Here is a 16,014-nt window from a genome sequence, read left to right as displayed (position 1 = left end):
CCTGTGTCTGACCCAGCCCCGGGCCAAAGGCTGGCGAGCCACCAGCTGGCTGGACACACGTCCTCGACCTCCTCCTGTGTCTTCACTCTTGAGCCTCCTCTGCCCGCAGCCTCCATTCCCAACTCCACACCTTTGCTCATGCTGTTCCCCCAGCGGGGCTGCCACCCTTTCTTCTCCCTCTCTGGCCCCCAGTACTCTGTGCTTGAAGCCCACCCGAGGCACACAGGGGGGGCTCGGGCGATACCCAGCCTGGCCCTGCTTGAGACAGTCTCCCTTCCACTTCCCTGGGCTGTCCACTTCCCTGGGCTGCTCTCCACCCCTTTGTCCCTGCCTCTGTTCCCCAGGCCCTGGAACAGGACACACACAGCCTTTCTCTCTCCTTTAGGGAAAGGAAGGCATCACTGGGCCCCTGGGAATCCTGGGACCTTCGGGACTCCCGGTATGTGCAAGAGGCTGGGCAGGACACCTCCTGGGCCCCCTTGTCCTCCCGGCTCCAGATTGCCTCTGTGACTCAGGACTGGTCTGAGCCTCAGTGTCCCCATCTGGGAAATGGGGCTTCCCCATGAGTGCCATCTCACTGGGCGTGGTTTGTTGCAGGGTCCGAAGGGCGACAAAGGCAGCCGTGGGGACTGGGTGAGTGGACGGGCTGGGGGCAGTGTTGCGGAGTGGGGGAAGGGGGAGAGGGGAGGCTCTCGGGGTGGGGCCTTGGCTCAGCCCTGGTCCCCTAACTCTCTCCCCTGCTTCTGTCTCTCCAGGGATTGCAAGGTCCGAGGGTGAGTGAGCTGGGCGTGAGGGCTGTTGGGTGGAGCGGGCTGCACCCTCTGGGTTCTCCTCCAGTGACCCTTGATGTCCTTGGGCATGTTCCTTCCCTCTGGACCTCCACTGTCCCTTCTGTGCCATCTGGCCAGAGGAACCATTGTCCTTGGGTCTTAGGTTTTCATGGGGAGGGGCCTGGAGGGGGGTGTAAGGCCCTGGCCGACCAGGGTCTCACACTTTTTTGCCTCTTCCTCCAGGGTCCTCCTGGCCCAAGAGGGCGGCCCGGCCTCCCGGTAGGTAGCAGAGAGATGTGTGCATCTTGGACTCCCGGGAGCAGGGGATGAAGTTCCTTTGAATGAGATCTAAGGCTTTGCTGGCAGACTAAGCCTTGACCCTGACCCTCCCAGGACTCACATGGTTTTTATAGCCCACAGACTTCTGGGTGAATGTAGACCAGCATGGCAGGGCCAGACCTTCGGGAGCGTGTAGAACAGCCCAGTGGGGCCAGGCCTCCAAGAGAGTATAGAACAACTTTGTGGGGCTAGGCCTCTGGGAGAGTGTATACCAGCCCGGTAGGGGCAGGCCTCCAAGAGCATATAGACCAATCTGATGGAGCTAGGCCTCTGAGAAAGTGTAGACCAGCCTAGTGGGGCCAGGCCTCTGGGAGAATGTAGACCAGCCCAGTGGGATCAGGCCTCTGGGAGAACGTAGACCAGCCTGCTGGGTCTAGGCCTCTGAGAGAGTGTAGAAAAACTTTGTGGGGCTTGGCCTCTGGGAGAGTGTAGACCAGCCCGGTGGGGGCAAGCCTGCAGGAGCATATAGACCAGTCTGATGGGGCTAGGTCTCCGAGAAAATGTAGACCAGCCTAGTGGGGCCAGGCCTCTGGGAGAGTGCACACCACCCTGGTGAGTCCTCCCATGCTCTGACAGTCCCTACAATCTCATAACAGCCTGCTGTCTTTTCTTGCAGGGTCCTCCAGGGGGTCCTATCCAGTTTGTAAGTTGGAGAACATTCTCTTTTTCCTCCTTGGGGTAAGGCCTAGGGGGTGGGATGAGGGGAGAGGCAGCTGGTCCTCTCTGGTTACGGTGGCTAGAGCCCTACAGTGGGCCCCGGGATGCCCCCATCCTTTGGTCACTTTGTGTTGGAGCCCTGGACTGTAAAGCTACAGAAAGCGCCCTGGGCCAGGAGGCAGGAAACCTGACTTTTCTTCCTAACTGTGAACCCTAAAAGATGCCCCAGGTGTGGGGTCCGTGGTTCTGTGAGTGTTCTCCACACAGATGGGCTGATTGCGGGGGTCCCTCCATCTCCGATTCTGAGCCTAAGGAGGGTCAGGCAAGGGCACACTGTGTTCCTCCCTGGTGGGGCCCGCGGCCCTGTCTGAGCGTGTGGCCTCCCAAGTCCTATGACGAGTCCATCCCTGTTTTGTTACTGCACAGTGGCTGGCTGGCCACTGGAATCTGGCCTAGCAGCATCCCAGGGCAGAGCCATGAGGAAAGACTGAGCAGAACAGGAGTCCCTGGGCTCCATGTCACTCAGCAGCTCTGCCCTGTTCTCACTGCCCCTCCCTCTGCGCCATCCTCAGTGGCAGAGTGCCAACCTTGGCTTCCTCCTCTTCAGTCCCTCTTGTCCCTCTCATCAGTAAGAAAGAGGCTAGAGCAAAGTGAGAAGCTGTAGGACACATGGGAAATTCGAGGATTTTGAAATTTTTTTGTATAGTCACTAACACCAATTGAATGTTTGTCACATGGCAGACACCATTAGAAGTGCTTTTTGTAAGCCAGGCACTGTGGCTCATACCTATCATCCCATCACTTTGGGAGGTTGAGGCGGGAGGATTGCTTGAGCCCAGGAGTTTGAGACCAGCCTGTGCAACACAGCAAGACCCTGTCTCTACAAGAAAAATATTTTAAAAATCATAAAACTCGGCTGAGAGGGCATGGTGGTGTGCACCTGTAGTCCAAGCTGCTTGGAAGGCTAAGGCGGGAATATCTCCAGAGCCCAGGAGGTGGAGGCTGCAGTGAGCCATGATTGTGCCACTGTAGCCTGGACAACAGAGTAAGACCCCCTACTCCAAAAAAAAAAAAAAAAAGTACTTTTGGTGTACTAATTCGTGATTCCTTTCAGTAGTTCCGTGAGAGAGTTTATTGTCAGGCCCATTTTCAAGATGAAAGAACTGAGGCAAGGAGAGGTTAAGCAACTTCCCCAGATTGGGCTGTTAGTAAGCAGCAGGGCCCGGGTTTGAACCTGAGGAGTATGCCTGGAGTCCCAGTTCTGGCCCCCAAGCCTGCTTTGTCACTGTTCCCACAGCAAGACGGCAGTTTTGCTCTGCCAAGCCTGGCGCCAGGTTTGGGGTGAAATCTATATGAGGTCCTTACAGTCCAAGCCAAAGGAGAAACCCCAGGAGTGGGAGCACAGAGAAAGGAAGCCTCCCCCTGCCTGGGAGCAGCAGCCTCGGGAGGGGCTTCTCGTCAAGGCTGCCACCTATAGGATAAGTGTAGGGCAGGATGTCTGAGCTGCAGCTCTGCTGATGTTCGAGTCATTCTATGCTGTGAGTGACTGTCCTGTGGGATGTTAGCAGCGTTTGGGGCCTCTAACCATGAAATGCAAGGAGTGCCCTCTGCCCCAGTTGGGACAACCAAAAATATCTCCAGATATTGTCCAGTGTCCCCTGGGGCCATCATCGCCCCTGGTTGAGGATTACTGGCACGGAAGACAGCCAGATGGTGCACTGGAGGGAGGGAGGAGTTTTCCAGGCAATGGGAGCAGCAGGTGCCAGGGCCCCGTGGCATTTAGGAACTTAGCAATTCTATTGTGTGCTGGTGCTAGAGCACATATGGGGAGAGAGGAGAGATGAGGTTCCAGGTGGCAGCGCTCCAGCCGGGTCTTGTAACCGTGTTGAGAACTTTAACTTAACCCTGAGGGTGGTGGGGAGCTACCGAAATACTTGGAGGTGGCCGGGCTTGGCTTAGCCTGTAATCCCAGCACTTTGGGAGGCCAAGGCGAGTGGATTGCCTGAGCCTGGGATTTTGAGACCAGCCCAGGCAACTTGGGGAGACCTTGTCTCTACAATAAATAAATAAACAAATTAGCTAGGCATGGTAGTTCACAGCTATAGTTTCAGTTACTTGGAAGGCTGAGGCAGAAGTGTCGCCGGAGCCCAGAAGGTCGAAGCTGGGTTGGCCGTGAGCATGTCACTGCTCTCTAGCTTGGGTGATAGAGTGAGAATCCAACTCAAAAAGAAAAAAAAGAAAAGAAATACTCAGAGGAAGAGAGTGGCAGGGTCAGCTTTGATGCTGAAAGGGGAGGAATGACAGAGAGTTCCACCGAGGCCACGTGACTTTGCCAGGTGGGGTTGGAGAGTGGGTGCTCGGGCCCTGGGGCTCTCACTTGGTGGGTCTGGGGAACCCTGAGGGACAGCACATACACCCTGTCTTTTCTCTGCACAGCAACAAGACGACCTTGGGGCAGCTTTCCAGACGTGGGTGGACACCAATGCCGCACTCAGATCAGAGGTACTTGCAGGATCCCTGCCCCCCCATGGAAGTCCCTCATGGGAGAGCCACGAACAGTGGCCCACATGTGGTCAAAGCGCTCCGTGTGGCCTGCACGGACCGTCTCACGGCCACAGATGGCGGTTGATGCTGCTGAGGCTCAGAACAGGCAGCCACAGGTCCTGGGTCCCTGGCCTGAAGCCCCCTTAGGGGCTTGCAGAACTTGTTCCATCTCTTGGTGCCTCACAGGAGCCCCCACTCCTGCCCCAGGGGAGGCCCGTGGGGCCAGGTGTCTCCCTCATCAGCCTCTGTCTGCACCTCCTCCTCCATGGACTCTCCAGATGGGGATTTGGGACCACTTGCCAGCATTCCAGCACCCTGTCTGCCTCATTCATGGGGCCCTGCCCCTCCTGTGCCAGAGGACATGGGCTGACTCTGTTCTTCTCAAGCTGCCGGGCCATCGTGGCAGCCCCACCTTCTGCCTCTCACCCTGGCCTCAGTGTATTTATCTGTGAAATGGAGTGAAAGCCAACTCCTGCCCCAGCCATGACCTGGGGGCCTCATCTCCCAAGTTGTGAGAACTTGTGGCTGTGGAGGCTTGGACCTCTGGCTGGAACAGAGGAACCCAGTGGCCACCCCTCTCCTCGTGACAGGGTTACAGCTATCCTGACCGGCTGGTGCTGGACCAGGGAGGGGAGATCTTTAAAACCTTACACTACCTCAGCAACCTCATCCAGAGCATTAAGACGCCCCTGGGCACCAAAGAGAACCCCGCCCGGGTCTGCAGGGACCTCATGGATTGTGAGCAGAAGATGGCGGATGGTGAGAGGGATTCCTGCCAGGGCTGGGTAGGCCCTGTGTGGGGCATTTGGGGAGGAACAGCTGGAGCATTGGACTCTTAGTTTGCTGGGACAAGCCTTTGTCCTCGGTGGTAGGGGGAATCAATCACACTGGCAGATACATAGGCAGTCATTAATTCGTTCAATTGGCAGTCCCCAAGCCTCACAGAACGCCAAGCCTCGTGCTTTTTGGGGTGTGTAGATATAATGCGGAACACAGTAGAGTGGTCCCACCCTTCCAGAGCTGCCAGACTCACAAGCTGGGGAGACATTTCAGTGTCATGAGACAGAGCTTTAGCAGAAAAAGCCCCCTAGGGCCTCAAGAGCTGTCACCGCATGGCTTCCGGGTGAGCCAGGATTTACCCTCCATCCGTTCTCCCCTCACTCACCTCCCACATCTGTGAGTGTTGTGGTACTGTGAAGGACAGGCTGGAGGCTGACAGACCTGAGTTCCAATGTCAGCCCTGCCTGGAGCATGCTCTGTGAACCAGAGCTGGGATTCAGTGGTGTTGTCTTGCTCTCTGGCTGCAGGGCCTTTGGCGGCAGGGGGAAGCCACTGCAGGGCTGGGGCTGACTGGATGGAGGCCCTGACACCCCCCCCTCCAGCAGGTCCCAGGAGGATCCAGGCCTTAGAGAATCCATTCAATTAGCAGATCTCTTAGTCCCTGTCACAAGGACACATCCCAGTAGCAACACAGGCAAGCGCTTAGCCATGTGACCCCCTCCAGGGACTTGCCAGCTGTGAGTTCTACTTGAAGGCTTCCTTCCACCTCTGAGGCTCGTGGAATCCCTATTCTACCCACCCACCCTGACTTCCTGCCCAGCTGGGGCTCAGAGGGCCACCGCAGAGCCCCAGCCAGGGCTCCTCCCTAGATTCATGCACTTTCCCACCCTGTGCTGCCTGCAGGTACCTACTGGGTGGATCCGAACCTCGGCTGCTCGTCCGACACCATCGAAGTCTCCTGTAACTTCACGCACGGTGGACAGACATGTCTCAAGCCCATCACGGCCTCCAAGGTACCCTTCTGCTCCCCACCGGCCACCAGGCAGACCTTCTCTGTCTGAGCCCTGCCTGTCGTCTTACTGCACAGCCTAAGAACATCATCTCTCTCAAAGACCCAGTCTCTCCATCTGCAACCTGGGGATGAACTGGACCGATCTGTGGTTTCCAAACCCTTCAGAGTTGTGTGCTGCTGATGACACTTTCTACAGGTAGAATCTTCTGCCTGACATCTAGAGCAGAGTAGTTAACCAACCTGGCCTGGCTTGCAGAACCACAAACCATCAGCACGAAATAAGTCAGTGTGAAATTTCTCGGTCATCTGGAACATGCTGCATAGAGCCTGTGTGCCAGCTGTCTGTCTCCGGGCTGTGCACGGAGTTGTGTGTGCACATATTACACTCGTGCTCAGTACCTGCGTGCCACGTGCCCATCTCTGGGCTGAGCATTTTAGGTAGTGTCGGGTAACTCAACAACAAACCAAGGCAAGAGTGGCCCCTGGGGCTCCCCACCAGGGACCCCCTTAGTAGATTGTCAGTCTGCAGCTCTACTAAGCCTTCCACATTTTAGGGTGGCTCATACCACAATGAGAAGCTGTTCTGAATGCAGGGGAGGAGCCCTAGAGCCCCTTGCATGGTTTGCCAGCAGTCATGCCCCCCCGGGAGTCTTCAGGAGGCATCCGACCTGGAATCTGAGGATCTCTGGGCAGGGCAGTGTCTCAGCCAGCCAGTGGACAGGTCCTTGTTGGGTCTCTACCATGTAGAGGCCCTGAGCCAAGTGTCAGGAGGTCAGGCTGACCACAACCACTGCTGCACTCAGAGCTCATGGTCCAGCAGGGACTTGGTGACCCCAGCATACCTGTCTTCCACAGTGACTCAAAGGTTTGAGGGTCTTGTAGCAAACCGCCTGGCAGAGGAGTGAGGACAGAGCTGGTGTCTGGGTTAGCAGCATGAGACACATCTGGGTCTCCTTCCCCATTGGGCAAGGGCAGGGGAGGCCCCGGCTCTGGGCGGCAAAGCGCTGAAGCCATAAATCCTGGCCTGTTGTCTGTTCTCAGGTCTACCCTTTCTGGTGGCACCCATCCCATCTCATGGGATTTTTGGACTTAGGAAGGGGGTGGAAAGCACCTCTTTTCCTCCACACCCCAAAAGCCTCTCAGTCTTGGGCCAGATCCTCTTCCTTGCCAGGCCCCTGAATCCCAGCCCAGCCCCAAACACCACCCATCCCATGGGGAAGTGGATCAGAGTAGACAAGGACCCTCAAAGCTTGGCAGACTTTCCTGGCTACACAGCCAAGAACCTGTGGGACCAACTCACACAGACCTCAGTTTTCCTGTCAAGTGGGCACACGTCTGAGAGCATAGCGAGAGGCGCTTACCAGGAAAGGGCTCATCCTTGCTCCCTCCAGTGCTGCAGGTAGCCCGGCCTGAGCTGCCTCAGGGCTGTCTTCCCCACAGGTCGAGTTTGCCGTCAGCCGGGTCCAGATGAATTTCCTGCACCTGCTAAGCTCCGAGGTGACACAGCATATCACCATCCACTGCCTTAACATGACCGTGTGGCAGGAGGGCACTGGGCAGACCCCCGCCAAGCGGGCTGTGCGCTTCCGGGCCTGGAACGGGCAGATTTTTGAAGCTGGGGGTCAATTCAGGCCCGAGGTGTCCGTGGACGGCTGCAAGGTAACCCTCGGAGCCCCTCATGGGCCCCTTCCATGGGAACAAGGGGAAGAACTTGTTTGGAAAAACTTTTTATCGTAAGATCATATTTAATCATTTTATACTACATATAATTTATCTTTGTGTAATAATTTTATTATAACAGTTTTATCAAATTGTTTTTATTCACTTCTTTCTCTGGGAAACTCTGAGGGGAGGTCTGGATTGGCAGAAGTTCTTCAGACCAGTAGATGCTAGATGTACTTACAAGGTTGCTTAAAAGAGCTTTTGGGCTGGGTTCGGTGGCTCGGCCTGTAATCCCAGCACTTTGGGAGGCCAAGGCGAATGGATTGACTGAGCCTGCAGGTTTGAGACCACCCCGGGCAACTTGGTGAGACCTCATCTCTACAATAAAGCAAAAATGTAGCCGGGCGTAGCACACGCCTGTAGTTCCAGGTACTTGGAAGGTTGAGGTGGAAGGATCGCTGGAGCCCAGCAGGTCACCGCTGGGATGGCAGTGAGTGTGCCACTGCACTCCAGCCTGGACAATGGAATGAGATTCCAACTAAAAAAAAAAAAAAAAAAAGCTTTTCTTTCTTCTTTTCTCTCTGCTCCCACCATCGTCAGGCTAATTTCTTCTCATATTTTTTGGTCGTTTTCTTTTTTTTTTGAGTTGAAGTCTCACTCTGTCACCCAGGCTGGAGTGCAGTGGCATGCTCATGGCCACCGTAGCCTTGACCCACTGGGCTCAGGCGATCCCTCCGCCTCAGCCTTCCAAGTAGCTGGAACTATAGGTGTGCACCAACACACCTGGCTAACTTTTTGATTTATTGTAGAGATGAGGTCTCGCCAAGTTGTCCGGGCTGATCTCAAACCCCTGAGCTCAGACAATCCTCTCGCCTCCGCCTCCCAAATTGCTGAGATTACAGGTGTGAGCCACTGCACCTGGTGTTGGTCTTTTTCAACTGCCCTGTAGCAGGTGGGTTGTCAGGGGAGGAGGAAACAGACAGTTGTTGTCAAAAGGCAAGACAAACAAACAAAAAGCCCCTACAGTTTTATAAGATTAAACCAAACTGATAATACACCGTGTTAATGAGGATGTGGGGAAACCAACACTCTCCCATGAAGCGATTGGAAAAAAATAAACTAATAGAGGCTTTCTGGATACCAGCCATACACATATCCAACATCTGTCCAAAACCTTAGAAAGGTACCTATCCTTTGATCCAGCAATTCTACTTTTAGAGTTTGTTCTAGAGAAATAACCAAGAATGGGCACAAAGTGTTAGCTCCAGCGATGTTCGCTACGGCATCACTATAAGAATAAAAAAATGGGAGGCGATCAAAATGTGCTGTGTTGGCCGTTGCTACAGTGAATCGCCCTGTTGAGTTAGCCTTGTGAGGAAGGATGGTGGGAAAGAAATGCCCGTGAGTTATGAGGAGAACCACAGTGGAGCTTCTCCTTTTGCCCTCAGGTCCAGGATGGCCGCTGGCGTCAGACACTCTTCACCTTCCGGACCCAAGACCCCCAGCAACTGCCCATTGTCAGCGTGGACAACCTCCCGCCCGTCTCACCAGGGAAGCAGTACCGCCTCGAAGTTGGACCTGCCTGCTTCCTCTGACCTCTGACCTCCTGGCCCCTCTAGCCTCATGGAGGAGGGAAGGGGGAGAGGCGAGGGGAGGGTCTTGAGGGGCAGGTGGCTCCGGGAGAGGAAGCGCCCCTGCCCAAGGACACTTGGGCAGACCCTGGCTGTTGTCTGCCCAGTAGAAGTGGGTGGGGTAGCAGGGTACGGGGTGTCCTTGGGAACGACGGATCCCAGCTTAGCCCCAAAGAACAACCAAAGAGCCGGCCGGAGCAAGCTGGGCCTGCAACCCGCCTGAGCCCCGTGGCCTATCTCCCAGCTCTGCGGCCACCCCCTTCCCTGCCCAGCTTCCCGCCCAAAGAGCCCCACGTGCAAGCCAACTTGAGGGAAGGGGGCATCTCGTCAGCTGGTCCCTGCCAGGGAGCTTTTGATGTGCAATATTAGAAAGGAGATATGAAAAAAAGGAGAAAAGGAAAGAAAGAAGTATATATATTATTTAAACGAACACAAAGAAGGTGTGTTACTATTTTTTTTCACCCGGGAGAGAGGTGAGAGGATGAGAAAGAGCAGCCAGGGGTGGGATGCAGCACGATCCTTGGGGCTGGGGCCCCCCGTTAGCTACCTCCCACGGTGAAATCGCTGGTGCTCGCAATTGTCTCGTAGTGTATGTGATTTTTTTTAAGGAAAAAAAAACCCCTATTTAAGATTCTAAAGGTGCTACCATTTTTGCCACAGACTTTGAAGAAACTTTTTTGATGTGGGGGGCATTGTCCACATCTTTCTCTTTCCTCCAAATGGCAAAGTTGGGGAATTTTAAAATTTTCCTAGCATCACTTTTGTGCTCGCCAGGTAATTTGCTAAGGAGGAAAAAAATAAAAGAAAAAAGGAAAGAAAAAAAAAAAAAGCAAAAAAAAAAAAAAAAAATTCTACCAGAAACCAGAAGTAGAGAGATCTACCTTTTAACTTATGGACTTTGAAATGTCTATCCTTTAAGGCAGCAGGGAGCCCTGGGCACAAAGCACGTGGGCTTGGCCCTTTGTGATCCTGAAGGAGGTGAGGTTTGCCTGGAAGGCGTGCCCTGGACAGGTCCTGGGTGAGGCCTTGACCGTGAAGAAGCCAGTTCCAAGAGCGACGAGGGGTCAGGATTCCTGGTGGAGGTGGAATGTTTGCGTCAAACCATCTCACGAAGCCACGTCCCCTGTCTGAGCTCCTCCATCCCAGAAGCCTGCCCTCCTCCCAGGAGTCATCGTTCTTTTTCTTTGTCGCTAAATGCTACAGACACCCATTGTCATTAGCTCCAAGTGTAAATGTGGGCTGAGGAGAAAGAATCATTATGGGAATCTCGGAGTCCAACACCACCACAGCGTTCGGTGTCATCAGAATTGTGCCGTATCAACCAGTGGGCCGGCGCCCAAATTGGCTGCTGAGGTCGTTTTAACTATGGGATGATTTTTACGGAAGGGGAAACGTATGTGAAAATCTCTGTGTGTGTGTTTCTCTGCTAAAGTTGTGTCTCTTTGGGATTGGATTTGACTTCCGTGATTTTAATACCTCACTCTGGCCCACCCTTCCTCCCGACACCCTCTGTACCCGCGCCCGCCGCCCCCGCCCGGACGCTCCGCATGGAAGTGCATTTTGTAGCAGCTCGGGCCTCATCTCAGCTCTTGGTCCCCTACCCGTCTCTGTCTCATTCTTGGGTTTTTCTGCTGTCCTCGTCTGTGTCTCTGTCCACATGTCAGTGTGTGAAAACCCTAACGGGTTCTGTTTTTCTTTTTCCCTTCTGGATTTTAAATAAATATTTAAAACTGAGGCAATGGAATGACGTGTCTGTGGTCAAGTGCTTCTTCTCAAAGCTCGGAGGGTGGTTTGCAGAGGGGCAGAAGGCAGGGGGCCCCCGAGAATGCCCTCCTTACACTGTAACTGAGACCACACACTTGGTGGTTTCAGAAAACAGAGATATTTTCTCTCCCAGTCCTGGAGGCCAGAGGTCCAAGATCAACGAGCTAGCAGGACCATGCCCCCTCCTGCACCTTTAGGGCAGGATTTGCAGGACCATGCCCCCTCCAGAGCCTTCAGGGCCGGATTTGTGCTTGCCTCGTCCAGCTTTGGGGGGCCCTGGGGACCCCTAGGCTCGCAGCTATAGCACTTCAATCTCTGCCTTTGGGGTCACCCGCCATTCTCCCCGTGTCTGTGTTTTGGCCCACCCTAATGACCTCACTTAGCCTGACAACATCTGCAGAGACCCTGCTTCCAACTGAGGTCACATCCACAGGTACCGGGTGTTGCAACTTCAACAGATCTTTTTCTGGGGGAGGAGTGGAGGGGCACAATTCAATGCATAACACAGGGAGGAAGTCCACCGAAGTGAACATGAGCAATTTGTGCTGTTATTATTGTGGTCAAATACACATAAAATCGACCCTTAATGGCACTTAGCACATTCACGATGGGAAGTGGGACACCAACTCCATCTGTGCCCATATCAGTCTCATCACTCCAAAGGGATACCCGTACCTGATGAGCAGTCATGCCCCACCCCTCCCAGCCACTGGAACACCACCCATCTGCTTTCCATTTCTTATGGCCTCACCTTCTCTGGAAATTTTGTATAAATGGAATCAGACACTACGTGGCCTTTTGTGACATTAGCCTCTTTCACTCAACCTGATGTTTCAAGATCCAGCCACGTGGTAGCATGTGTCAATACTTCATTTTTTTTTTTTTTTGTGAGTCAGAGTCTTACTCTGCTGCCCAGGCTGGAGTGCAGTGGCACACTGCTCACAGTCACCGCAGCCTCAACCTTCTGGACTCAGATGATCCTTCCTCCTCAGCCTTCCAAGTAGCTGAAACTACAGGCGTGCTACCAGACCTGGCTTATTTTTTTATTTATTATATAAATGAAGTCTCACCAAGTTGCCCAGGCTGGTCTCGAACCCCTGAGCTTAGGCAATCCTTTCACCTCGGCCTCTCAAAGTGCTGGGATTACAGGCTTGTGCCATCGCACCCGGCCAGTGCTTCATTTTTTTAAATGACTGAATTATGCTCCATTGTCTGGAGAGACACATTTTGTTTACTTAGTCATAACATGGACATTTGGGTGTTCTCACCTTTTGAATATCACAAAAAACTCGTTGAAATGAGTGATTCCTACCTGTCAGATTCTTGAGAGAAACCACGATGGTGCCTGCCTTGCAAGAAGTGAGTGACAGTCGGGGAGATGGGGTTGCCAGATTTAGCAAATAAAAACATAGGATTTCCTGATAAAATCGAATTTCAGATACACAGCAAACATTTTTTTTTAGTATAAGTGTGTTCCATGCAACATTTGGGATATACTTATACTAAAAATTTTGTTATTTGTTGTTTATCTGAAATTCAGCTTTCCCTGGGTGTCCTGGCCTGGAGTCCACAGTTCCTGACCCTTGTTTCAGACCTCTTTCTTCCTTCGCGTGTTCCTCCTCCTCTAGGATGTTGGATGCGTCGGAACTTTTCAGTCCTCCTCATTGGGAAGAACACATCACAACCAACTGAGTTCATACTGGAGATGTCTGTGTTAAAATCTTGCACTTTCCAGGGGATCGGTCCCCACACAGCTTAGTCCTCTCTCTTCTCTGGAACCCCCTTGCACCTGCACCTGAGCCCCTGTGCGGAGTCTGCCGGGAGCCCAGCATGCATGGTCTGGAAGGGCGCGGAGATCCCCAGATCAAAGGCATACCCTCCCGTTTTACACAGAGAACAGCTAAAGTACGAGGAAGAGCCTAAGGTCACAGGGGAGGCCCAGGCTGAACTGCGATTCAGACCCAAGACTGCCAACAGCACTGTTGTGTGCATTCGACCTGGAGGCTCGGCAGGAATGCAGATTCTTGGCCTCCCTTGAACCTGCCTCCCAGGGTGGGGCTCAGCAGTCTGTTTTAGCAAGCTCCCCTCCCCACCGAGATCCTGGTACATGCTAACTCCCAAGAACCACCGCAAGGCAATGTTTCCAAAGGATGGAAAATGGCTTCCCAACACCGGGGACAAAAACAAAACTTGGGGATTGGGGGAGATAAAATGTTCCTTTCATTTCTTTGACTGACTCTGGCAGATGAAAATTGAACCAGCAGAACCCCTTTCCCGAGGTCTGCCATATCTTGTTGCCCCCACAGAGTTTGCCCAGCTGTGCGAGAATGCTTCTCATTTTGCAGACAGGAAAATGAAGTCGCTTCCATGTCTGTGTTCCCCAGAGAAAGCTCGGTGAGGAGAGGAGGCGCATCTTGTTCCCTCTGTAGCCACAGAGCGCCCAAAGTACTCAAAGTTGTTTAACGACGGCTTGCAGAACTCTCACTCCACTTAGGACGTGAGCTTACCGCCCACCTCCCCTGTGCCCAGTCTCGTGTGGGCACTGGAGTCACAGAGACGGGTCTGAAGGCATGTCTGAGTGGCTCTGGGCCCGGTGAATGTAGCAGGAAGGGCTGGGCCCTGTGGGCTTAAGGGCTTGGGGAGCAGGGATGGGGGGAGCAGGTGCCGGGTATGAGTGGGGAAGGGTGTCATCGTTAACGCACACTCGGCAGGAGGAGAGTCAGGAGGTGACCCCTGTGTTAGCCAGGGTTCTCAGGAGAAACAGCCTACAGGATACAGGAAGGGGCTTATTATACAACATTGGCTTATGCCATTATGGAAGTTGACAAGTCCCTAGATCTGCTGGAGACCCAGGACAGTGGTACAGTTCCTGCTTGAAGGTCGGCAGGCTTGAGACTCACAAAAATTCCGGGTTTCCATTCAACTCTAAAGGCAGGGAAAAAAATCCACCTCCCAGTTTGAAGGCAGAAGGAATTCACTCTTACTCAGCCTTTTTATTTTCTATCCGGGCCTTCACTGATTGAATGAGGCCCATCCACATCAGGAAGGCCATCTAATTTACTCAGTCTACCCACTCAAATGTTAATCTCATCCAGAAACACCCAGAATAATATTTGGCCAAATGGATGGGCACCCCGTGGCCCAGTCAAGTTGGCACAGGACGTTAACCATCATGCTTCCCAGGCTGAGGCTGAGAGAGGAGGCATAGAAGCTAGTCAAATGGGAAGGGTATCAGGAGGAGTGGGAACAGGATCTGCCCAGACCCAAAGGTAAAGGTTGTGCTGTGTACTTGGGACCAGTAAGCAGTTGCATGTGGCAGTACAGAGTAGTGTGTGGGGAGGGCTGGGGACAGGACGAGCGCAGGTTTGTGCAGAAGAGCAGGGGTTCGGGTTGGCACACTGGCTTGAGCTAGGGTAGAGTCATCCAGGAAGCGGTTGGCAGAGCTGGGAGGATGGGGGATAGGTCTGTGTCACAGGCAGGGCTCAGAGTCATCTCAGCATTCGTGAAGGCAGGAAGATGTGGAAGGAGAAAGCTGGCAAGTAAGGGCCAGAGGTGCTGGACAAGAGGAGCTTGCCTAGACCCGTGACACTCACGACTCTCAGCCTGGTCTCAGTCCCAGGTGGGCCTTGGTGACCGGCCACTGAGGAGAGGACGCTGGAGCTGGACCAGCCCATTTCCCGCAGGGACAGGTGGGAGATTGTTGGGGACCAGCAGCGCCCGCATTTCCCAGCCTCCCGTTGCACAACGGAGTGTCAGGAAACAGCCCGGGTGGACTTCCCAGGCCAGGACCACGTCAGGGGAAAGCCTGGGCCAGCCTGTGTTTGCTCTGTTCACATGACTCAAGCGCTAACCCTGGTCCCGCCTGCCATGACCAGTAGCCTCAGTCAGGAAAGTGAGGGAGAGAAAGCAAGAGGGGGAGAGGCCGGCACGTGGACTCCAATTCCTGGCTAGGACATGGGCCCTGGGAGCGTCATTCTCTGGGCCTCAGTTTCTCATTCTTGCCAGCTGCAGAGAGGGCTATTGTTCAACCATGGTAGGGTGAACCGTGTGGGATGGAATGACACCCAACTGCTGTTGGAACCACAAGATCCACGGTTTCGTGCGACTCCGCCCAAGCGCAGCACCATTTAGAATACCGGCGGCTACGGTTTCTCGCGCCCTGACCACGAGCCAGTGCTGTGCCAAGTGTGACACGCTTTTGCCTCATGCACAAGCCCACAAAACATGTGGTGTGACCCTGGCTTTTCAGGATGAGGAAACTGAAGTCCAAAGAAGTTGCATAAGCTGCATGAGATCACAAAACAGGATCTGAACTTGAGCAAATCTTCTCGTTGGGTCTTTCCTCAGTCTGGACATAAAGTCCCTGGCAAGGCCCGACTTTCCCGCTGCTGTAGGGTCTCTGGCTGCCCATGTAAAAGGAGATCACAAGTTAGTCCTCAGATGGGCCTTGGTGCTGGCCTTGGAGACAAAAACTGGGAGGTGACTTTTTCAGGAAATGAAGTGTTTTGTTATCAGGACACATACTCTGGATTACCGAAAGCTTGCTTGCTGTGTGACTTTCCCCATACTGCCTTACCTCTCTGAGCCATTTGTTCCCTTGTCTATACACTAGGGGGAAATATTCAATTTTCTTGAACCTAGGATGGACAGACATACTTTTGCATTCTGATATTTTTAGAAGTGGGACATTACTTGCAGTCACTGAAGTGTACATACAGAGAAGTCTTACTTCCCTCCCCGCCCCATCTGGCCTGGGGTATGGCTAAACCGATGGTGACAGCTATAATCAGCAGCCCCTTAGAAGCTGCCAGGTGCGGTGGCTCATGTCTATAATCCCAGCACTTTGGGAGGCTGA

At 53.7% G+C, this 16,014-nt stretch overlaps 1 protein-coding gene across 1 annotated transcript in view; it reads left to right on the top strand.

The window, feature by feature from the left end:
- COL27A1 (collagen type XXVII alpha 1 chain) overlaps positions 1-11,130 on the top strand; it is a gene marked incomplete at its 5' end in the record, with an annotated part of 150,191 nt that extends 139,061 nt beyond the window's left edge. The window contains 10 exons of the mRNA XM_008057214.2: positions 386-439; positions 598-633; positions 756-773; positions 1,014-1,049; positions 1,726-1,752; positions 4,203-4,268; positions 4,901-5,069; positions 5,994-6,103; positions 7,543-7,761; positions 9,213-11,130. Of these exons, the coding sequence (XP_008055405.2) occupies positions 386-439; positions 598-633; positions 756-773; positions 1,014-1,049; positions 1,726-1,752; positions 4,203-4,268; positions 4,901-5,069; positions 5,994-6,103; positions 7,543-7,761; positions 9,213-9,359 (882 nt within the window). The remainder of the gene's footprint in view (positions 1-385; positions 440-597; positions 634-755; positions 774-1,013; positions 1,050-1,725; positions 1,753-4,202; positions 4,269-4,900; positions 5,070-5,993; positions 6,104-7,542; positions 7,762-9,212) is intronic.
- Between the last annotated feature and the right edge of the window lie 4,884 nt (positions 11,131-16,014).

This window comes from Carlito syrichta, unplaced genomic scaffold (genome assembly GCF_000164805.1).
Source record: "Carlito syrichta isolate Samal-C Ts95f unplaced genomic scaffold, Tarsius_syrichta-2.0.1 Scaffold302868, whole genome shotgun sequence".
Lineage (NCBI taxonomy): Eukaryota > Metazoa > Chordata > Mammalia > Primates > Tarsiidae > Carlito > Carlito syrichta.
This window is presented reverse-complemented; position numbering and strand designations above follow the sequence as displayed.